Source organism: Silene latifolia, chromosome X (genome assembly GCF_048544455.1).
Source record: "Silene latifolia isolate original U9 population chromosome X, ASM4854445v1, whole genome shotgun sequence".
NCBI classification, from domain to species: Eukaryota; Viridiplantae; Streptophyta; class Magnoliopsida; order Caryophyllales; family Caryophyllaceae; genus Silene; species Silene latifolia.
In genome coordinates this window covers 181036060-181054236 of record NC_133537.1, presented here as the reverse complement: position 1 = coordinate 181054236, position 18177 = coordinate 181036060, and the positions used below count along the sequence as shown (strand labels likewise).

Genomic DNA, 18177 nt, shown 5'->3' with positions numbered 1-18177 from the left:
CTAACAGCATCTCCATCTCTTGGTCTTTTGTAAGCGGTTCAATACATAACTTCTGCCGGAACTCAACTACGAGGGATGTTAACTCTTCCGTGTGTTCAGCAGGTAAAGTTTTGAGAACACCAACTATCTGACGGAACTCTGACCATACGTTGCACAAATGACTGTTATCAGAAGTAGCCATATATGAATCCTCAATGACATTCCCATTCGAATCAAGCCTAGAAGTAAAACAGCAGGTTACTGTTTATCATGGTGACAATGTTACTATAAGAAATTATGGTTACAATGTTAATGTAAAACAATTACAGTAACTAGTCAAAACTGTCACTGTAATAATGTTTTCGAATCAAACCTGTTCGCTGCGTGTGTGTTATTTAGCCAACGATCTACAATGTACTTGCTTGGTATTCGCCCAATTCCTTTGCCCTTGTACACCCACACAATATGCCTGCAGAGTAATCCAATTCTTTCGAACAGTTTACACTCGCATACTGCATCTGTGCTTCTAAGGTCCAACCTCACCTTGAAAATTCTGTCTGTCTCAGCATCGATTACATGAATTATGCGCACATGCTCCTCCTTCTCAAAGTCATCAACACCACATGAATCGGCAGCCATTACTTCTTCTTGAAACACCTTGAACACAACATGTGTGTATATAATAGCGCCATGCTTTTCTATAGGTAATTCTGTCTTAAGCTCAGGGAATGAGTGGTCGCTATTATAATCATCGCACCTTCGTGTATAGTGTTGCTGGTCCATAGCAGTTTGGAACCTGGTTTTAATGCAACAAGAATTCGGCAACAAATTATTTATGTAACAATGAAACAATGGTACCGTAACATACACTTGTTCCCGCAATGCGTAAGGAATGAAAAAGAGTTGTTTACCTCATCCAAAATTCGACCAGTGTACCAAAGTGATTCTCATAGCGCTTGAAAAACGAATTTGTACTTTCTGATCGCTGTGTTGTTCTTCATATGCAGCCCAAGGCAAGGTCACGATGGTAGGCAGGAATCCAATGGTGTCTGTCGTCGAACATTGTAGTCAACCAATCATTATCTTCCAGCTCGAAATCTGAAATGACCTTCTGCCACTTCTCTTCGAACTCCGATGGCTCCATATCAGGGTCCCAAACAACAGCGTTGAAGCGAGCAAGGAAGTCCGTGTCTCTGCAGAGTGCTGAACTAACTTTGTCCGTGATCTTTTATGTAATATGCCACATATAATAACGATGCCTAGCTGTCTTGAAAACAGAAGGAAAGCCTGTTGTATGCCATCATAATGAAACAAAAAGTCGAACGTGATATTGACCAAAGTGATAGGGAAAGAGCAAGTGAGTAAATTATATGTTAGTAATTTAGTTACAGTAACATTGTTATTGAACAACCTTGTAAAAGAGGAAGAGATGGGACAGTGGTAGTTGGAGTCAGAATGTTGTGGTACAATAAATTTAAGTAACTCTGTTACAGTAACATTGTCACACTATTACCTTCTTTATGCCAGGGCATTGATCCGTGATCATGAACTGCGGCTCTTTTTGTCCCATGGCAGTCAAGAAATGCTGAAAGGTCCATTGTAAGGAGATGTCATCCTCGTGTAACAGGAGACAACCGGCAAACAACACCGACTTTCTGTGGTGATTAACACCTGTGAATGGTGTAAAAACCATATCATACTTGTTGATTCCGTAAGTAGGGTCGAAGCTCACAGCATCCCCAAAGAATGAGTAGTTTCTAATACATGTAGCATCAGCCCAAAAGAACTTTGTTAGACGGTTTTGCGGATCAACATCATAGGCGAAGTAGAACTGGGGTTGGGTTGCTTTGAGTTTCTCGAGTCGATCGATGAAGAGGTCAGCATCTCTCAACCCAATGTAGCACTTGATATCTCTTTGAAAGTTCTTAAAATCTATCAATGTAGCACCGATATTTTCATACCCATTGACAAGCTCCTTAACCTGTCTAAAGGTCAATCCAGCGCCAATATTCAACTTGGAGTTGTCCAAGATAAGCGTCTTCTGGAACATATCAAGGGATCGTGAAATCTTATCGAGATCTCTGTTACAGACAGAGGTGAGACGATGATTGTGGACTTCAGAAAACTCGTCAATCATAGCTGGGCCATCAAGGCCATGTAGAAGGGCAAATCTGACGTACGCTCGGCATCCAATTCTTGTGATTTTAACTCGTCGTGTAACTGTACTAGCTGTGGACGAACCATCACCCATATTCTCATCATCCTTGGTTCTGGGATGCTGTTTCGGTTTAGATTCCCTGAACCCTTGACGGTTGCAGACTACGAATTTTTGGTGTGCAACACCACCTCGTAGTGTTTTCGTACTGTGCTTCCAAGGGGTAAATCCACATGCCCGAGCATAAACCTCGTAGAACTTGATTCCAGCCTCAAGGAAGGCGAAAACTGCACCAATGGTAGGTCTAAACTTGTGCTCAACCACACGCATCCAGCGCTCACCTCCATTAGGCGTGTGAGACAGAACAAGCTGATTATTTGGTTGAGGATTGGGTTGCTCTTGGACAATTGGCGTAGAATGGGGTTGAGTGACAAAGATTTGAGTCTCGTAATACAAAAAGGAAAATACGAGTATTAGTGACCTGAAATACAACGGTGGTATTACAAAGAGTAACATTGTTACAGTAATACTAGTACTATGACAATGTAGTTACATAAGGATGGACGGGAGAACAGGAAATATGCGAAGAGGCTGGACTACAATTTAGAACAAGATACTAAAGTACATTGAAGTAACAGCAGAACAAGAGGACATCCAGAAGTGGTACAACATATGTTATATGTGCAATGGAAATGAATATATGTGATTGTGTTACAGTAACATTGATATTGTAACAAGCTGAGCTTGTAAGCATTGACAACAGAACAGAATATACGAGACGGGGAACAGAATATACAAGACAGGAAAAGAGGTCAAATATAATGAATTTTGACCGAAATTGAACGAGAAAATCAACAAATACAAGGATATTTGACCTAATATTTAAGACAAAAGCAACTACGAGTATAATCAAAGGAAAGGAGACCGTAAATTGAAGTAGAAGTGAACGGATTTCATTAAAATTGAAGCAAACAGAAAATCAATTAACCTAAAAAACTGAAAAGCAACAGAATAAAGACAAATATAATCAAAATTGACGGAATGTGACGATAAAGCAACTGCGATTGTAAGCAGAAGAAGTGGAGAACGCAAATATGAAAATTCGATAGGAAAAACAACAAATACAAGGAGATTGCACCTAATATTTAAGAGAAAAGCAAATACGAGAATAATCAAAGGAAAGGAGACCGTCAAATTGAAGTAGAAGTGAACGAATGTCATTAAAATTGAAGAAAACATAAAATCGATTAACCTAAAAAACTGAAAAGCAACGGAATAATGAAATTACAATAGCGAATAATCAGCGACATAGAATCCAGATGAAATCGCTAAAAGGAAAACTGAAAACGAAAGGATTACGGAAATTACCTGTTTGCATGTTAATGTCGGTAGAATCTGCATCCATTGTAGCAACAAGAACCTGTAAAACACACGAATTTGATTGATTTGTGAATGAATTGATAAAAGCGAATAAAAAACAAGAACCTAGGGTTTGTTTGCTTGATTCAGAGGATTATTTTGACTTAGAGAGAGAGATAGAGAAAGCGAGGGAAAGAGACGGAGGAGAGAGAAAGTGAAACTGAATTATGAGGGGGAGGTTTGAATTCTGAGCTTTTATACGTTTGTTATAATTTCTGAGATTTAATCTCAGCCGTTGATTAGGAGTAGATCTAATGGATGAGATTAAGATGCTAGACTCACCTAAGATACCTAGACTCACTTGATGCAATTTCTATATATATATATATATATATATATATATATATATATATATATATATATATATATATATATATATATATATATATATATATATATATATATATATATATATATATATATATATATATATATATATATATATAATTGAGATCCTATGAGAACCACCAACATAATGAGAACCGCGAGAACTCCACCTTACGGATTTTCTTTAAAAGAATGACATATTTGGATTCGGCATCGAATTTTATGACTAGAAAACATATTTATTAGACCAAAATGTAAAAACTATTGACGGAAATCGAGCCGAAATACAATTTTTTTTTTCATGCACCTGCTACTCATTTTCATGTATCTAACAATTTTCATGCACCTGTTACTCATTTCCATGCATGTAACAATTTTCATGCACCTAGTATTCGTTTTGGAGCATCTATGTCCGTTTAAGTGTACCTAATTGTATTTTTGTGTATTAAGTTATATTTTGTTAATAAAACAATAAATTTTGATTAGCTATACTAAAAAATGTGTTTCAATAAACTAAACTAAGAGTAAATAGTATTGGGATCCGGTGAGAACCGCCAACATAATGAGAACCGCGAGAAATCCACCTTACGAAGTTTCTTTAAATAAATTAACGACATATTTCGATTCGGCATAGAATTTCATGGCTAGAAAACATATTTCTTAGACCAAAATTTAAAAACTATTGACGGAAATCGAGCCGAAATACATTTTATTTATTTTCATGCACCTCCTACTCATTTTCATGTATCAAACAATTTGCATGCACCTAGTATTCATTTCCATGCATGTAACAATTTTCATGCACCTAGTATTCGTTTTGGAGCATCTATGTCCGTTTTAGTGTACCTAATTGTATTTTTGTACATTAAGTTATAATTTGTTAATAAAATCGATAAATTTTGTTTAACTAACTAAAAAAATGTGTTTGAATAAACTAAACTAAGCGTAAATGATTTATCAAAACATTCGAAGCAAGTTTTAGTGAAAATTTAGTCAGGGTTCTCTGGTCGGTCGCTTTCTTAGCTTAGATTTCGGTTACTTGTCGTTTGGAGTATCTAGTCCAAAACAATATTTATAATCTTCACAAACAACTCTACTATTAGTAAAGAGGTAAGTAAAGGTCGGATCCCAAGGGATGGTTATTGATGTAGGATTTTCGATTGCAAGTAGTGGTGTCTAGGGATGTCACAATTTGGGTTGAGATAAGAAGATCACTAAATTAAATAACAATAAAAGTAAACAAGCAAGATGATTAAAAAGAGGTGTAAACAATTGATTAAAAGCACTAGGGTGTCATGGGTTCATAAGGGATTCATGGGATTTGATCATACAAACATGTTTTCAACTAGATGCAAGCAATTATTGTTGTGATGGGATCGAGTTAGTGTATATCTTACAATCCCTAGGAAGGTTTGGGTCCCGGAGCCGAATCGATTAGATTGTACAACACCTACAAGTCGACTTAATCCTCCCTATCCAACAATATGCATGGTCTAATGAGACTCGAGTTGGTTTATGTCTTACACGTCTCATTGAAAAGATAAGTGATGGGTAAAAAATGCAAGGATTCATAGGCTCGCATTTCATCAAACATAACATGTGTATAAGTTGAAATCACAACAAGCAAGCAAATTAATTATGAAAGCATATTAGATTAAGCATGAATCAATCCCCGTGTTGGTTTCCCCTAATTCCCCATTAACCCTAGTTAAGGAAACTACTCACTCATTACCAAGTTTAACATGTTAACAAGGTTGTCAATCATATCAACAAAGCAAAACATGATGAATGAGTAAAGATGATTAACATTAACTAAAAAAGGATTAAGAGAATTATATCTAATGATGATTCCAAAATAATAAGCAAAGAATAATAGAAGTACTTGATGAATGATTGGAAGGTTGTCAATCCTCCAAATAAACCCAAATAATCTTCAATTACCCAAAATAAAGGATGAACAATAGAGAAATTAAGGAAATGAGATTTGTATTAATACTTGATTAAAAGTTGATTACAAGATTAAAGAGAGAATAGAATAATATAAACTATACTAAAGATTGATAAGAAGAACATGATAATCTAATTAGTACAATGGGGTATTTATAATGGGGATTAAGTGCACAAATTAGAGTTACTAAAGGCTTAAATGACGATTAAGTCCTTAAGAAAAGTTGAGGAAATGCTCTACTCGAAGAAAGATGCGAGTCTCCTTTTTGCTAGTCTTTCGAAAATATGTGCATCCCGAGTAGAACAAGAAGAAGCCGGGCTGCACTGGAGAACAATCCGAGCGTCCAAAAGGTCGGGACGAGCGGATTGTGCATGCGGTGGACGAGCGGCCAGGCAGATGGGACGCTCGGATTGTGGAGCTCTTGGACGAGCGTCCCGATGCTGGGACGAGCGGATTCCAGTCCAGCGAGCTTTTTCTTCTTTCCTTCTTTTCTTCTTCCAACAATCCTCAGGGATCTTGTCGGAGATGCAAGGATCTTCTTCATCATTGCCCATCTACTACATTATTTACAAAGGCCTTCTAGTCTTCTCTTCACTTTGATGCTTGGTCATTAGATTCGATCAATTTAGCTCTATTTTGCCATGAAAATGCAAGGTTTGCACTCCTCTCCTACCAAAGAAACAAAACCTCAAAGAATATGCAAAACAAAGGACTAAAGATAGTAAATGACCCAAATATGCACTAAAAAGCATAGGAACGTGGCTAATTCGGGGACTAAATATGCTCAAATATTGGTCACATTAAATATCCCCAAACCGAACCTTTGCTCGTCCCGAGTAAAGAGGTGACAAAACTAGGACCCTTATTTAAACTAACCTACTAATATAGCCGATATGAGATAATTAGCGGGTCTCACTCCGCCCCTTCAACTCACAACAAGATAACCATGAGATAGGATGCCTTCTAGCAAGGCAAGGTGGGTCTTGCCAAAATGGCGACACATCCAATCATTAAAGCACACAAAATCAAGTAATGGATCCATCTACAAAAGGAATAGCCACTTTTCTTATCTAAGTGGCGGAAATTATCTAAAGGGGAAGCAATTCAAGGGTAAACACTCCTTTATAGATATGGTTTATTCAAACTACTAAGCCTAGAAGGATACCAATAAATCACCTCCAAGTTGTGTCAAGCTAGGGTACCTTTATCCTCAATAGTTAAATACTTTTATCAAGAATAGACTCCCCATGGTGTTAGAAACACTGGAGGATCGCGGAATTCCCCTTCTTGCCTAGACAAGAAGAAGGGTCGTCCCCTCTCTACCATGCACAAAAATGGATATGATGGATAAAGGGATCAATAGGATTTGATTTTTATTTGGGAGTTTGCTTTTGTTGTTTGGTCCCCCCCCCCCCACTTTCTTGTGGCATTTGACATTTGAGAACACTTTCTTTTTGCCATTTCTTTTGATGTTTGGCATTTCAATACTTGACAACTTTCAACTTTTCTTTACATTTCTTTTTGAACATTTTCAAAGTCACCCCATTTGTAGGGAGGGTGCTTAAGAGTCTATTTTTTCTCCTCTTTTCTTTTGATGTAATTTGCAAACTTTTTCAACTTTTATTTCATTTCTTGAACTCAAATTTGAACAATTTTTGTGCCCATTCCCTTTGATGACAAAATATGATAGAATATGGATGAATGATGGTTTCATGGTTTCAAGGGTCACCTTGGAATAAACGGTAGCCAAGGAGTTATCACACCACAAGGTACTCTTGACTAGGCCTTAATCCATGGGTCAAAGGATACTAGCATGACACATCCTAGGGTGTTTTACAAGTATTCTAACAAGTAAAGTCTTAAGAAGAAAAAGCATCTACTAGGGCCTATGTACATTTGTCAAGCTTCCCAAATAGACGGTTTCGCAAAATTTTTCTAACATGCAAACTATATGCCATGATGCAACTAACATTTATACAACCTAATGCATATGCTTCTACCAACTAGTATGGCAAATAATCTGAATGCAAGTCCTAGATTCACATTGTTTATACCGCATCAATCAAAATAAAGCCACATAGTTATTAACATAAAGAGGAAAAAGGAGATTGGAAAGATCATACCATGCGGTCTTCAATATCCTCATGTCTCGGATGTGGCGTAGTCGATCAATGTGAACAAGGATGAACAAACACAATATATACAAAACAATATAAATACAAGACTACACTACAAAGGGAAATGAACTTGTTTTTGGATTTTCAATTTTTCAATATTTTTTTGGTTTTTTCGAAATTTTTTGATTTTTTTGGATTTTGTATAAAAGTCAAGTTAGAATTTCCCATCCCCACACTAATATGGGTATTGTCCTCAATGGCCAATACGATAGGAAATTATGCAATGAATATGCATGATTTTTAAACTAAATGCAAACTACACTAAACTACACTACATGATGCATGTGTTTTTGTTATGGCGGAGAGCATAATTTAGATTAGCTCCCAATGCATATGCATAGACTTCCCCAAACCAAAATAGACATTATTTTTAATGTCAAGAATTTCGGGGGAGTTCATGCACATAGAATGCAATGCATGAAACTAAAAATTGTCATTTTGGATTTTTCAAGTCGGGAACAATAAAAATGAACACCTTAATGAAGCCAAGGTGTTAGTCCTCCAATGTTTTTAGGACTCTTTAAAATGATCAAGATAAAATAAAAACAAGAGAAGTAGACAAACCATAAAGGAGGTGCAAGAATGTAGGAGCCTCCAAAAGTTTGCTATTCCTCACCCATCGTATCATCATTATCATCATCTTCCTCGCTTGAGGAATCATCAACCTCCATAGATGTGGAATCATGTCCACTCTCACTTTTACTTTCTTATTCTTCCTCACTTTTCTCTTCTTCTTGAACTTCTTCTTTTTCTCCTTCTTGGTCACCACTCTCATCAACAACCATTTCCTCTCCACCCGGTCTACCACCACTAGAAGTGCTGGAAAGAATACTTCCCTATCCGCCCAACTAGGCAAAGAAAAAGATGGATCAAGAAGTCCTTGCCTAGCTAGATGTAGGAGGGGCGGATATTGGGCCTTGTAAGCATCAACTCTCATTGTAAGCTTGTTTATGCATTTCCCTCACGAGTAGAGTCCAGTAATCATTTCCCGCCTTGGCACCTTTGGGGTTGAACTCGTGGTATTCAAATGGGTAAGGTGGGGTGATAATGAAGGAGAAGAGCTTGGCAATTTCATCCCCTTGGTGTTGAGTGATGTACTCGGTCTCTTCGGAGAGTGGGAGAAGGTAGTTCGGTCGGTGAACATTCAATCGGTAAATTTTTCTAGGCAAAGTGAAGGATCTAGCCTCATTTGTCAACCACCCATATTTGTTGTCAAGAGTGTCGTTCTTGACCCACTTAAACTTTAGAACCATGGTGGGCAAATCGATAAGATGGCCTCCTTTTACCGACACATAAGTGTTGTCTTTGTTGAAATTCCGGTTAAAATGCTTAGCCAAATAGGTAACTAGTCCTCCATTGACAATAAAGGCTTGGTAAATTCTCTCCCAATGTTCAAAGCCGACTCAAGAAGAATAAAATCGAGTTTGGTAAGATGATTTGTGCCATTTATAGCTATCAAAGTATTCCCAATGACCTTATGCCATACTCTAATGCCCGGATGGTGGACTAAGAGAGCACGACAATCATGAAAGCGTGTGAATTTCCTTCCGGAAATCGCCATCCAAAGAGGAGCGGGGTCATACTTGATAGGAGTCTTTGTATATGTCGGGTCATCACTAAGGCCAAATATCTTACCCAATTCGCCATAAGATAAGCTTCTATCAATATTTTCAAGATGAAACTCGATGACGGTTCGATTCTCCACCCTTGTCACTTTCAAAGAACTCAAAAATTCCAAGGTAAGGGAGGGGTATGTCAATTCTTGCATTGTAAACAATTTACTTAACCCCATAGACTTGAAAAAGGTTTTAGTTTGTTCAAGAATACCCGTCCAAATAGGGAAGTTTTTCTTCCCTGTTGACTTTGTTGTCCTTGACATGCCTGAGGATGCCTATATACCGATCATCTTAGGAAGGCCGTTTCTGCACACTGCTGGTGCAGTCATTGACGTAGGCTCTGGAACTTTGACCTTCAAAGTTGGGAAACATTCCATTATTTTTGCCCAACCTGCTAAAAAGAAGGACCCCATGTGGCCTGTTACATGTAATACGGTTTCTGAAAAGAAGTCGTACTTTGTGCTCCCTAAATTGCTTGTCTCTATTACTACTTCTGCATTAACCTCTCCGCCCCAGATTGGGAGCAAAATGGAGGAAGAATCTGTTGTTTTAGATAATGCAAGAGCTGGTTTGGGGAAGGATGAGCTGCAGGTCACTCCAGCCACGACAAAGCCTATCATTCAAAGAGGAGGTCTTGGATGCCTAAGCTATGGGACCGATGAGGAAGTGGAAGATGAGCCAGCCAAGGTGAGATGGTCTGATTTGGAGTCCGACGATTCCAAGGAAGTCCTTGATTGGGGAGATGACGAAGTTGATCAGCTGAGCTCTCCGACTGTTGAAGCTAAGAAAGGTGCAACTGATAAGATGAGCACCATTGAGGCTACCTCTAGTAGCCAGAAGCCGACAAAGTGGGCCATACCGTGGTCCTTCTTGATCAACTATTAGTTGATCAATCTCGTTACGAACTTCTTTTTATCTGCTTTGTCAAGATAATTTTATTGCTTTTTGTGTGTGCGAAAACTTCGCTCTTATTTTATTTGCTCAGGATTTTTAAGTACTTTAGGCTTTATTCTGGGTTTTGCGCAATTTTCGGGCGCGTTTTATTGTGTACTTGCAGGTATTTAGAGCTTGTTAGCTCAAATCATTGAGCAATTACGAAGAAATAAGACGCACTGCAGATGTTTTTTCGATCGATCGCACCATTGGTCGATCGACCAATTGCGCTTTCACAGAGCTACTGTTCACGCCCACCTGGTCGATCGATCGATCTCGGTGGTCGATCGACCATTCTTCTTTGCTATATTCGTTCACGACCTCTCCCCTGCTGTGTTTGGTCGATATGCGGACCTAAGGGAGTCTTCTACTCCACTTTATTTTCCGTCGAATTATCTATTTCTTCTATTGTCTCATTTGTGCACAATTTTTACGCTTCAAAATTGTTTTCTTCGGTCTTATGCGTGGTGTTTTCTGTCTTTCAGGCACTCTTTTTAGTAGCACTGCTAGCTACTGAAACCTCCTAGCTCACGCTGGTTTGGGGAGGTTTCCTTTGCTGCGCTCAAAGTCTTGTGAGTTCCATATCTTTCCTTTGTGTCTTGCTTATTTATTTTCTCGCAAATTCCCATTTCTCTTTCCTTCACTACATGATTTTGCACAATGGGGACATTGTGCGATTTGGTTTGGGGAAGGGTTTTGCGTCGCATATCATTTGCTTGCATTCACGTTTATATTTTTGTCTTGCATTGTTTATTTCATTTCTCATATATACAGAAAATTCAAAAAAATTGAAAAAATTCAAAAAATTCCATAATATGCACGTTTATTTTAGCATATAGGTCGAGTCGGAACGGTAGTATTTCTATGATGATTTTGCATTTGCACCTGTTTTGCCTGAGCCTTGCTAGATCAACATGTTATTGGTAGAATCGTATATGCATATCTACGAATTTTCGTTAAATTATTTGCTGGATTTGAGACTTGACTTAGAATATTGGCAAACTACATCATATTTCTGAGGATTAGAGCTTATAACTGGTGACATTCATGACCGGTTTATTTAGGAATGTGAGTAGTACTCCTTATGAGACATGTTTCCTTAATTTGCATAATTATGAATTTGATCTACTTAATACCTGTATGCATTCGGTCTGTGGTTTGTTGACACATGTGGTAGAGGTTTCCCTTATTCGTTTTGCCCATAAACTCCACACTGCCAAAAATATCCTTTTTGTCCCATTACTACATCCTACATTTAGCCTGTCCTTTGTCAAGCTAGTAGTTTAGTTTTTGGGATTGTTACTCGTTTTTGGTAGTATTTGCTCTGTTGAGATGATGGTTGGGAAATAAGATAAAGGAGGAAAGGAAAGAAAGAAATAAAAAAAATTAATGAAAAAATGATTCGGAAAAAGAGAGAAAAAAATGTCCTGTACTGTTCAAGGCAGTCGATCGACTGCTCCTTTTGGTCGATCGACTGGAGTCCGAAATAAAGAAAAAAGAAAAATCAATTCGCATGTTTCAAGCCCTTATTTCATTGGCGATTTTTGCTCCCATGTTTCATTTATGTCCTATGGGGAGTTTATTGATTTGATAGTTTGGAGATTGTGAGTTTTGTGCTTGCTATAGCACCATTTCGTTTGATTATGAGCAAGAAGTTGGATGTTGCCGCTTGGTTCCGTTTTGGTACTAGCTTGATCACTTGTACCTCCACTTTACCATAAAATGTTTTGCCTCTTCTTACCCATACCTCACATATCCCACATATATACCTCGGCATGTGTCATTGGTCATCTGTTCGGTTGGAATGCATATGTACGGTCGTAGAGGTCATTTTCATATTTTATTGCTGGCATGTTTTCATAGGTCGTAGTTAGGTGAGAGTCACTACAAAATTAATTCTTTCTATCTTACATATAATCACCTGTACTTATTGAGTGATCTGAGCGACCCGTGAGAGTCCAATTTGATAAGTCTCTACAGTTGACGGTTCAGCAATCTTTAACGACTTTATAATTCGTTTGCATGATTCGCATTACTAATTGATTGTTGGTTGTGCATTAAATCGGTTTAGGCTTAACAGTTTACATTTCGCTCTGAGATTGAACTCGTTCCATTAGGTCATTAGATCGAGTCTAGTTCTTGCTTGGGGACAAGCAAGGGTTTGGTTTGGGGAAGTTTGATGAGTGTTATTTATATGATGTTTTACATCCCATTTTACACGCATTTCAGAGCTCATTCTTGTAGTTTATGCTACATTTCTCCCTATTTCCGTCTACTTCCGTATTTTGTACATTATTGCAGAAATGTGAAGAATTCAACGGGAAATCAAGCCAAATCCGTCCCCGAGTAATCTGCATTGCAAATGACGTAAAGGAATCACTTAAGGAACGAGCTTGGTGCGCAATCCAAGGCCCAAAAGACAAGTCCACGTGTTTTAAAAGTCAAGTAGCAGCTCATCCAGTCGATCGACCGTCACCTTCAGTCGATCGACCAATGCTCGGGTTCCAGAAGCTACTGTTTGCTGAGGAGCCGTCGATCGACCAGCCTTGTCAGTCGATCGACTAGATCGCTATTCCAGACGTAAATTAAAAGACTGTGAATCTTGAAGCCCGTGAAGTTTAGGTTTAGGAAATAAGGTGTTACGTTGATTGCTATATAACGTAACATAAACAATCAAGTTTGAGATCAGTTTTCTATCCAAGTTTTTATCACAATACAGTACTTTCAGTTTTAGTTTATTCGAGTAATTAGGGTTTGGAACATCGGTTAGCATTGGATTTTCTGTTCTTGTTCTTAATCGTTTCTCTGAATCTCGGTATTCCTTTTGCCCTAATTCCATTTTATTGTTTTACTTTCTTCATTAGTATAAGATTTGCTAGATTAGTATCCCGAAGCCATTTATCATTTTATCGCTATTTCTTATTTACTTTAAGCATGAATTCAGTAATTGCTGTTAGTTTTATTGTTGTTATTACTTTCATCATGAGTAGCTAATTCTTTAGTGCTAGGATGTAGGCGATTTATGGCATAGGCGGCATTAGATTAGAAAGGATCTTTGTTTTCGCGTGTTGGTCGATCGACGACATTGCCAGTCGATCGACTGACCTCGTAGGGTTTTATATTCGTTTTAATTGTTTTAATCTTGTATTTAACGAATCGAATGCATGCGACCAGTTAGATACCTATTTCGTGCCTGACCCATTAGATCGAAAGGTAGGGGAGGTTATTAGACCATCAATTAAATCGACTAGACTGTGCTAAGATCGAAAGATAGGTATAGTTTAGACCGTTAATTACTTTTCAGGACGAGAGTCAGTATTAGTGACATTAGGGACCTATAGCGAGATCGAAAGATGCTATTTGTTAAGAGTGGACCGAGAGGACCTCTTTATTTCCCGCCTTACCTGTGTTTGATTCAGACCGATTTAGTTTGCTGCCGCCGAAGCTATAATGAACCGATCATCCTAGTACCCTTCTTTTATCTGTTTAAATCGTTTATTTAGTTTATTGCCTTTATTCTCTTTTAGCTGTAGACCAATTCAATTCAACCCCCACAATAGTTACCTCGATCAACATAAATCAACTAAAATTTACAACTGCCTCCTTGTGGTTCGACCCTGTTACCACTAGCCTAGGTTAGTCTTAATAGGAGATTATAAATTTTATCTTTGGTACTCACAACGACGGGTATCAATACCTATGATTTCTTGGGTAGAAAAACTTGCCCATGCATTGGCTCTCCTCCACCCTCCCCACCGGCTTTCAAAGGGGAATTATAGAGAGGTTTTCTCTCTAATTATTCATTCACAACTTTAACTATTTTTCTAGTGTAAGAAAATAGAAATTCTCTCTATAATTTGTGAAAGCTTAGAGAAATAAAATCTCTCAATTTCTTCCTCTCTTAGCCGAAATTACAAGAGAACAAACAAATATTTTGGGTCAATTTTAGTAAGATTAATATTGTTCTAGTTCTAACAATATTAGTCTTTTAAGAGGTTACCTTGGGTATAAACTTTTGGGAGAGATTCTATTTTGGATCCTTGTTCATCCATTATAAGGAAGCTCAAAAACAAGTGAGAAGGAGATCTCCATTGTGCCCATAATATCCGAAATCCCATTGTAAGAAAGACGATTTCTTCTCTACTTTTGTTCAAGTTTGCATGCATAAGATCTAGTTTTAATTTTATGACTAAATTAATATGTCACATATATGAATATGTAAATTAATGAGATTAATATTTTCTAACACTTCTTCCTTCCTCGCCGGAGATTCGCCCATTCGTTGCCATCGCCGCACACAGTACGCGCCGCCAATAGATCTATTATCTTCTCCCGGGTCCACCTCCCACATTCCATCTTTCACCCGAAAATATGACCACACACCGGTAATAAACTGGCGTTCACACAAATGGCACACAAGTCACCGACGACATCTAATCTACACTAATTTTTAATGTATGTACACTAATCTTTGATGTATCTAGCCACTATTTTAATGTATCTTAACATAGATACACACAATCAGTTACTAGGTACATCAAATCGGTTTGAGGTACATCAATATATACACTAGATACACTAATTTCGATGTTCAATGGTGTCGCCGGAGAAAGCAGTGCTGCGAGGCCTGACGCCGCTGAGAGTGGGTTGACATTGATGGTGCTGGTGAAATGTCGGGGTTGATGATTTTCAATGGTGTCGCTCGAGTTGCGACGACGTCTAGGATGTTCTCCAGCGGTTGCTGATGATTGCAGGCGGTGACTACGGCAGGCTATGAGTGGTGGTGAATGCGATGAATTATTTTCGGAACTTGAATCTGATTTACAATTGTAATTTGATTAATTGATCGAAAATTTGGTCGTAGAAGTGGACCTTTAAAGATGATGAATATGAGCGAACATTATTAAAGGAAATTTTAATTGATCGACAATATGCTGTTGTTGACTTGTTGAGTGGAGAGAGAAATTAATTGGTGAATGTGAACATAGCAGGATATTTACGTACTATTTATTTTTATTATTATATATGGCGGGAGTGATAAGTCATAAATACGGTCGTTCTCACCGTTCTAACCGAGTGTTCGTTCTCACCGGATCCGACCTCTCTCTCTCTCTCTATATATATATATATATTATATATCTATATATATATAAAAGAATTAGGTAAAACCGCTGATGTGGCGCAATGTGGTGCAAGAATTAGTGTTTTGGAGGCCTCACAATGCATCTCACCAAAACATCTTTGTTTTAACCAATTACCTTTCATGGAGGTCTCCACATCAGCCAATAAATAAAAAAAAAAAAAAAAAAAAAAAAATTAATCTGCTATTTGCTTCGAAAATATCAGAAGCCATAATGAATCTGCTATTTGCTTCGAAAATATCAGAAGCCATAATGAATCTGCTATTTGCTTCGAAAATATCAGAAGCCATAATGAAGTTTATTTTTTTCAAGGTTTTTCGAAAATATCAAAAGCCATTCACCTCTTTTTTTGATCTTCTATTTGCTTCCCTGGATAACTTTTTGACAAAATAAAATCCTAATACCAATAAACCTAATTAAATTACAACCAGTATTCTATTCAAATTACAATCAATTAAAAATGCTATTAAAGATACATCATTACCCCTAATTTAAATTTTCAATGTATATCGAGAATTGCAATCGACATTCACCTCTTTTATTGTTCTTATAATTTCTCCTATAAAATTATTTTTCAAACCTGGATCAACAACATCAACCTGTGAAACGTGAAACACCCAAAAAAAATACCTGTGAAACACAAAAAAAAAATAAAAACTCTTTAATTTCTCAACAACTTAATCTCCATTGCAAATATGGCTATGACAAATTTTCTTACCATTAGCGATCTCAAATACGGAGTTAGAGCCACTCAGATGAACGTAAGAGTTGCTCACAAGTGGTCAAGACCAGAATTATCCAACAAAAACAATTTAGCCAACAAATACAATAACGACGATAAGAAGAAACCCGTGGACGCAATTGAAGCAATTGAATTATTGTTTGTGGATTCAAAAGTACGTATTATTGTTGCCTATATATAAATTTGCATTCAGATTTTTTTTTTCGTGAGTTTGTAACAGTAAGCTTCAGTTCATTATTTTCAGAGTACCCTTTCAATATTTCAGAGCAGCCCTTTGATTTTTTTTTTTAATTGTTTACCGACAAAATGTCAATTGAATTTGCTGTTAAAAGAGCAATTGGATCAATTCTGGTCAGCCTAATTTTTCTCGACAGGTCCTTTTTGTTCAAAGTACACATAGATCACAAGTACAATGTGATCAAAGGTCTTACGAATTATACTGTTGTTACTATGACCGACGACGCTGAGATGGCCGACAAATGGCTTCAAAGATATACACAAATTTTCAAGGTACTTTTACATTTACAATTAAGTTTAACCTCTTTTTTTCATACGAAAAAATAGTTAATTATTACGCCTTTTTTTTTGTTACTCTTAGGCGGAGATGAATTCATTTAAATCAAGGCATACACCCATGATCCAAGGCCAAAGCTCGAAGGTTAGAATTTACAAATTTCTAATTCACAAATGTTATGGGTAAATTTTGAGTAATAACACGTGAAATATTTGGCAGGAATGCGAGGAGGACGAGTCCCATCCAGAAGATAACAGCCCAAAAACAATAACTCCTCTCAAAAGGGTTCTGCCATTTAATGATGACTCTCAAACAATTGATGCAAGCTCTACAACTAAGAAGGCCTCTATTGTGAAGACGGAGAAGTGAACTTGAGATGTTTTTAATTAAATTTGAGAACTATTTTGGAAGACTGTTATTTTCTTATAGTACTACTTTTTGGTTTGATATGTGTTGGTACGTACGTGAACTTAGAAGTTGAATGTTGCCGGATTTTGGTAACTGAAGTTGTTGGTTGATTTTGTGTGTTGAAATTTGATTTTAATGTCTTGGTAATTGAAGTTGAGTGTTTTGTGTGATGAATTTCGATTTTTAATGTCTGTTTTCAAATACGTAAGACCCCTCTAATTTATTGTTATTCTACTTAAAATTGTCACAATTTTTTTAAGAGCAGTTGGACGATTATTTGTTAAATTTTGAAAATTGGTAAAGATACATTACTTCAGTTACTCAGAAATTTATTTTTGTTAAATTTTGAAAATTGGTAAAGATACATTACTGATATATTACTGATAAGATACATTGTCAGTGTCTCATGTACCCTATTTACAGATAAGGTTATTTTACGTACCACTTTTAAAATTTTAATCAACGTTAGACAGCCCAAAGAACCTGTCTCGGATAAATTCCCTCCCAAACAATGATATTCTAATTAACTTAAAAAATAATAACAAACTGATACCCACCCATGTATTACCAGACAAACTTTTTAAAATCAGAAACACTAATTGAAAATAAAATTTAAATTTTAATGTAGTCAATGTGTCACGTTTTAAATAAACTTTTAGATTAGAGTGTCCACATTATTTGTCTTTTAGATAACTGTGAAAGTATTTTGGAATGATTAGAATTTTTTGGGCTTAGATAAAAAAAATATTTGTTTTTATTAGGGCTTAGATAAAAAACGTGACACATTGACTAATAAAAACGTGATACCCACACATTAT

General features: G+C 36.9%; 1 protein-coding gene across 1 annotated transcript; it reads right to left on the bottom strand.

The window, feature by feature from the left end:
• Window positions 1-976: 976 nt before the first annotated feature.
• Window positions 977-2650, bottom strand: LOC141618822 (protein FAR1-RELATED SEQUENCE 5-like). Its single transcript, XM_074435891.1, has 2 exons — window positions 1493-2650; window positions 977-1204 (listed from the first exon to the last, which is right to left on the bottom strand). The coding sequence occupies exons 1-2, from the start codon at window positions 2648-2650 to the stop codon at window positions 977-979; spliced, it is 1386 nt and encodes a 461-aa protein (XP_074291992.1).
• Between the last annotated feature and the right edge of the window lie 15527 nt (window positions 2651-18177).

Bases quoted from the DNA above. Each gene is read 5' to 3' on its own strand.
- LOC141618822 (XM_074435891.1), bottom strand. From the start codon at position 2,650: ATGTTACTCTTTGTAATACCACCGTTGTATTTCAGGTCACTAATACTC. The intron at 1,205-1,492 runs GTAATAGTGTGA...ATTACATAAAAG, and splicing joins AATGCCCTGGCATAAAGAAG to ATCACGGACAAAGTTAGTTC.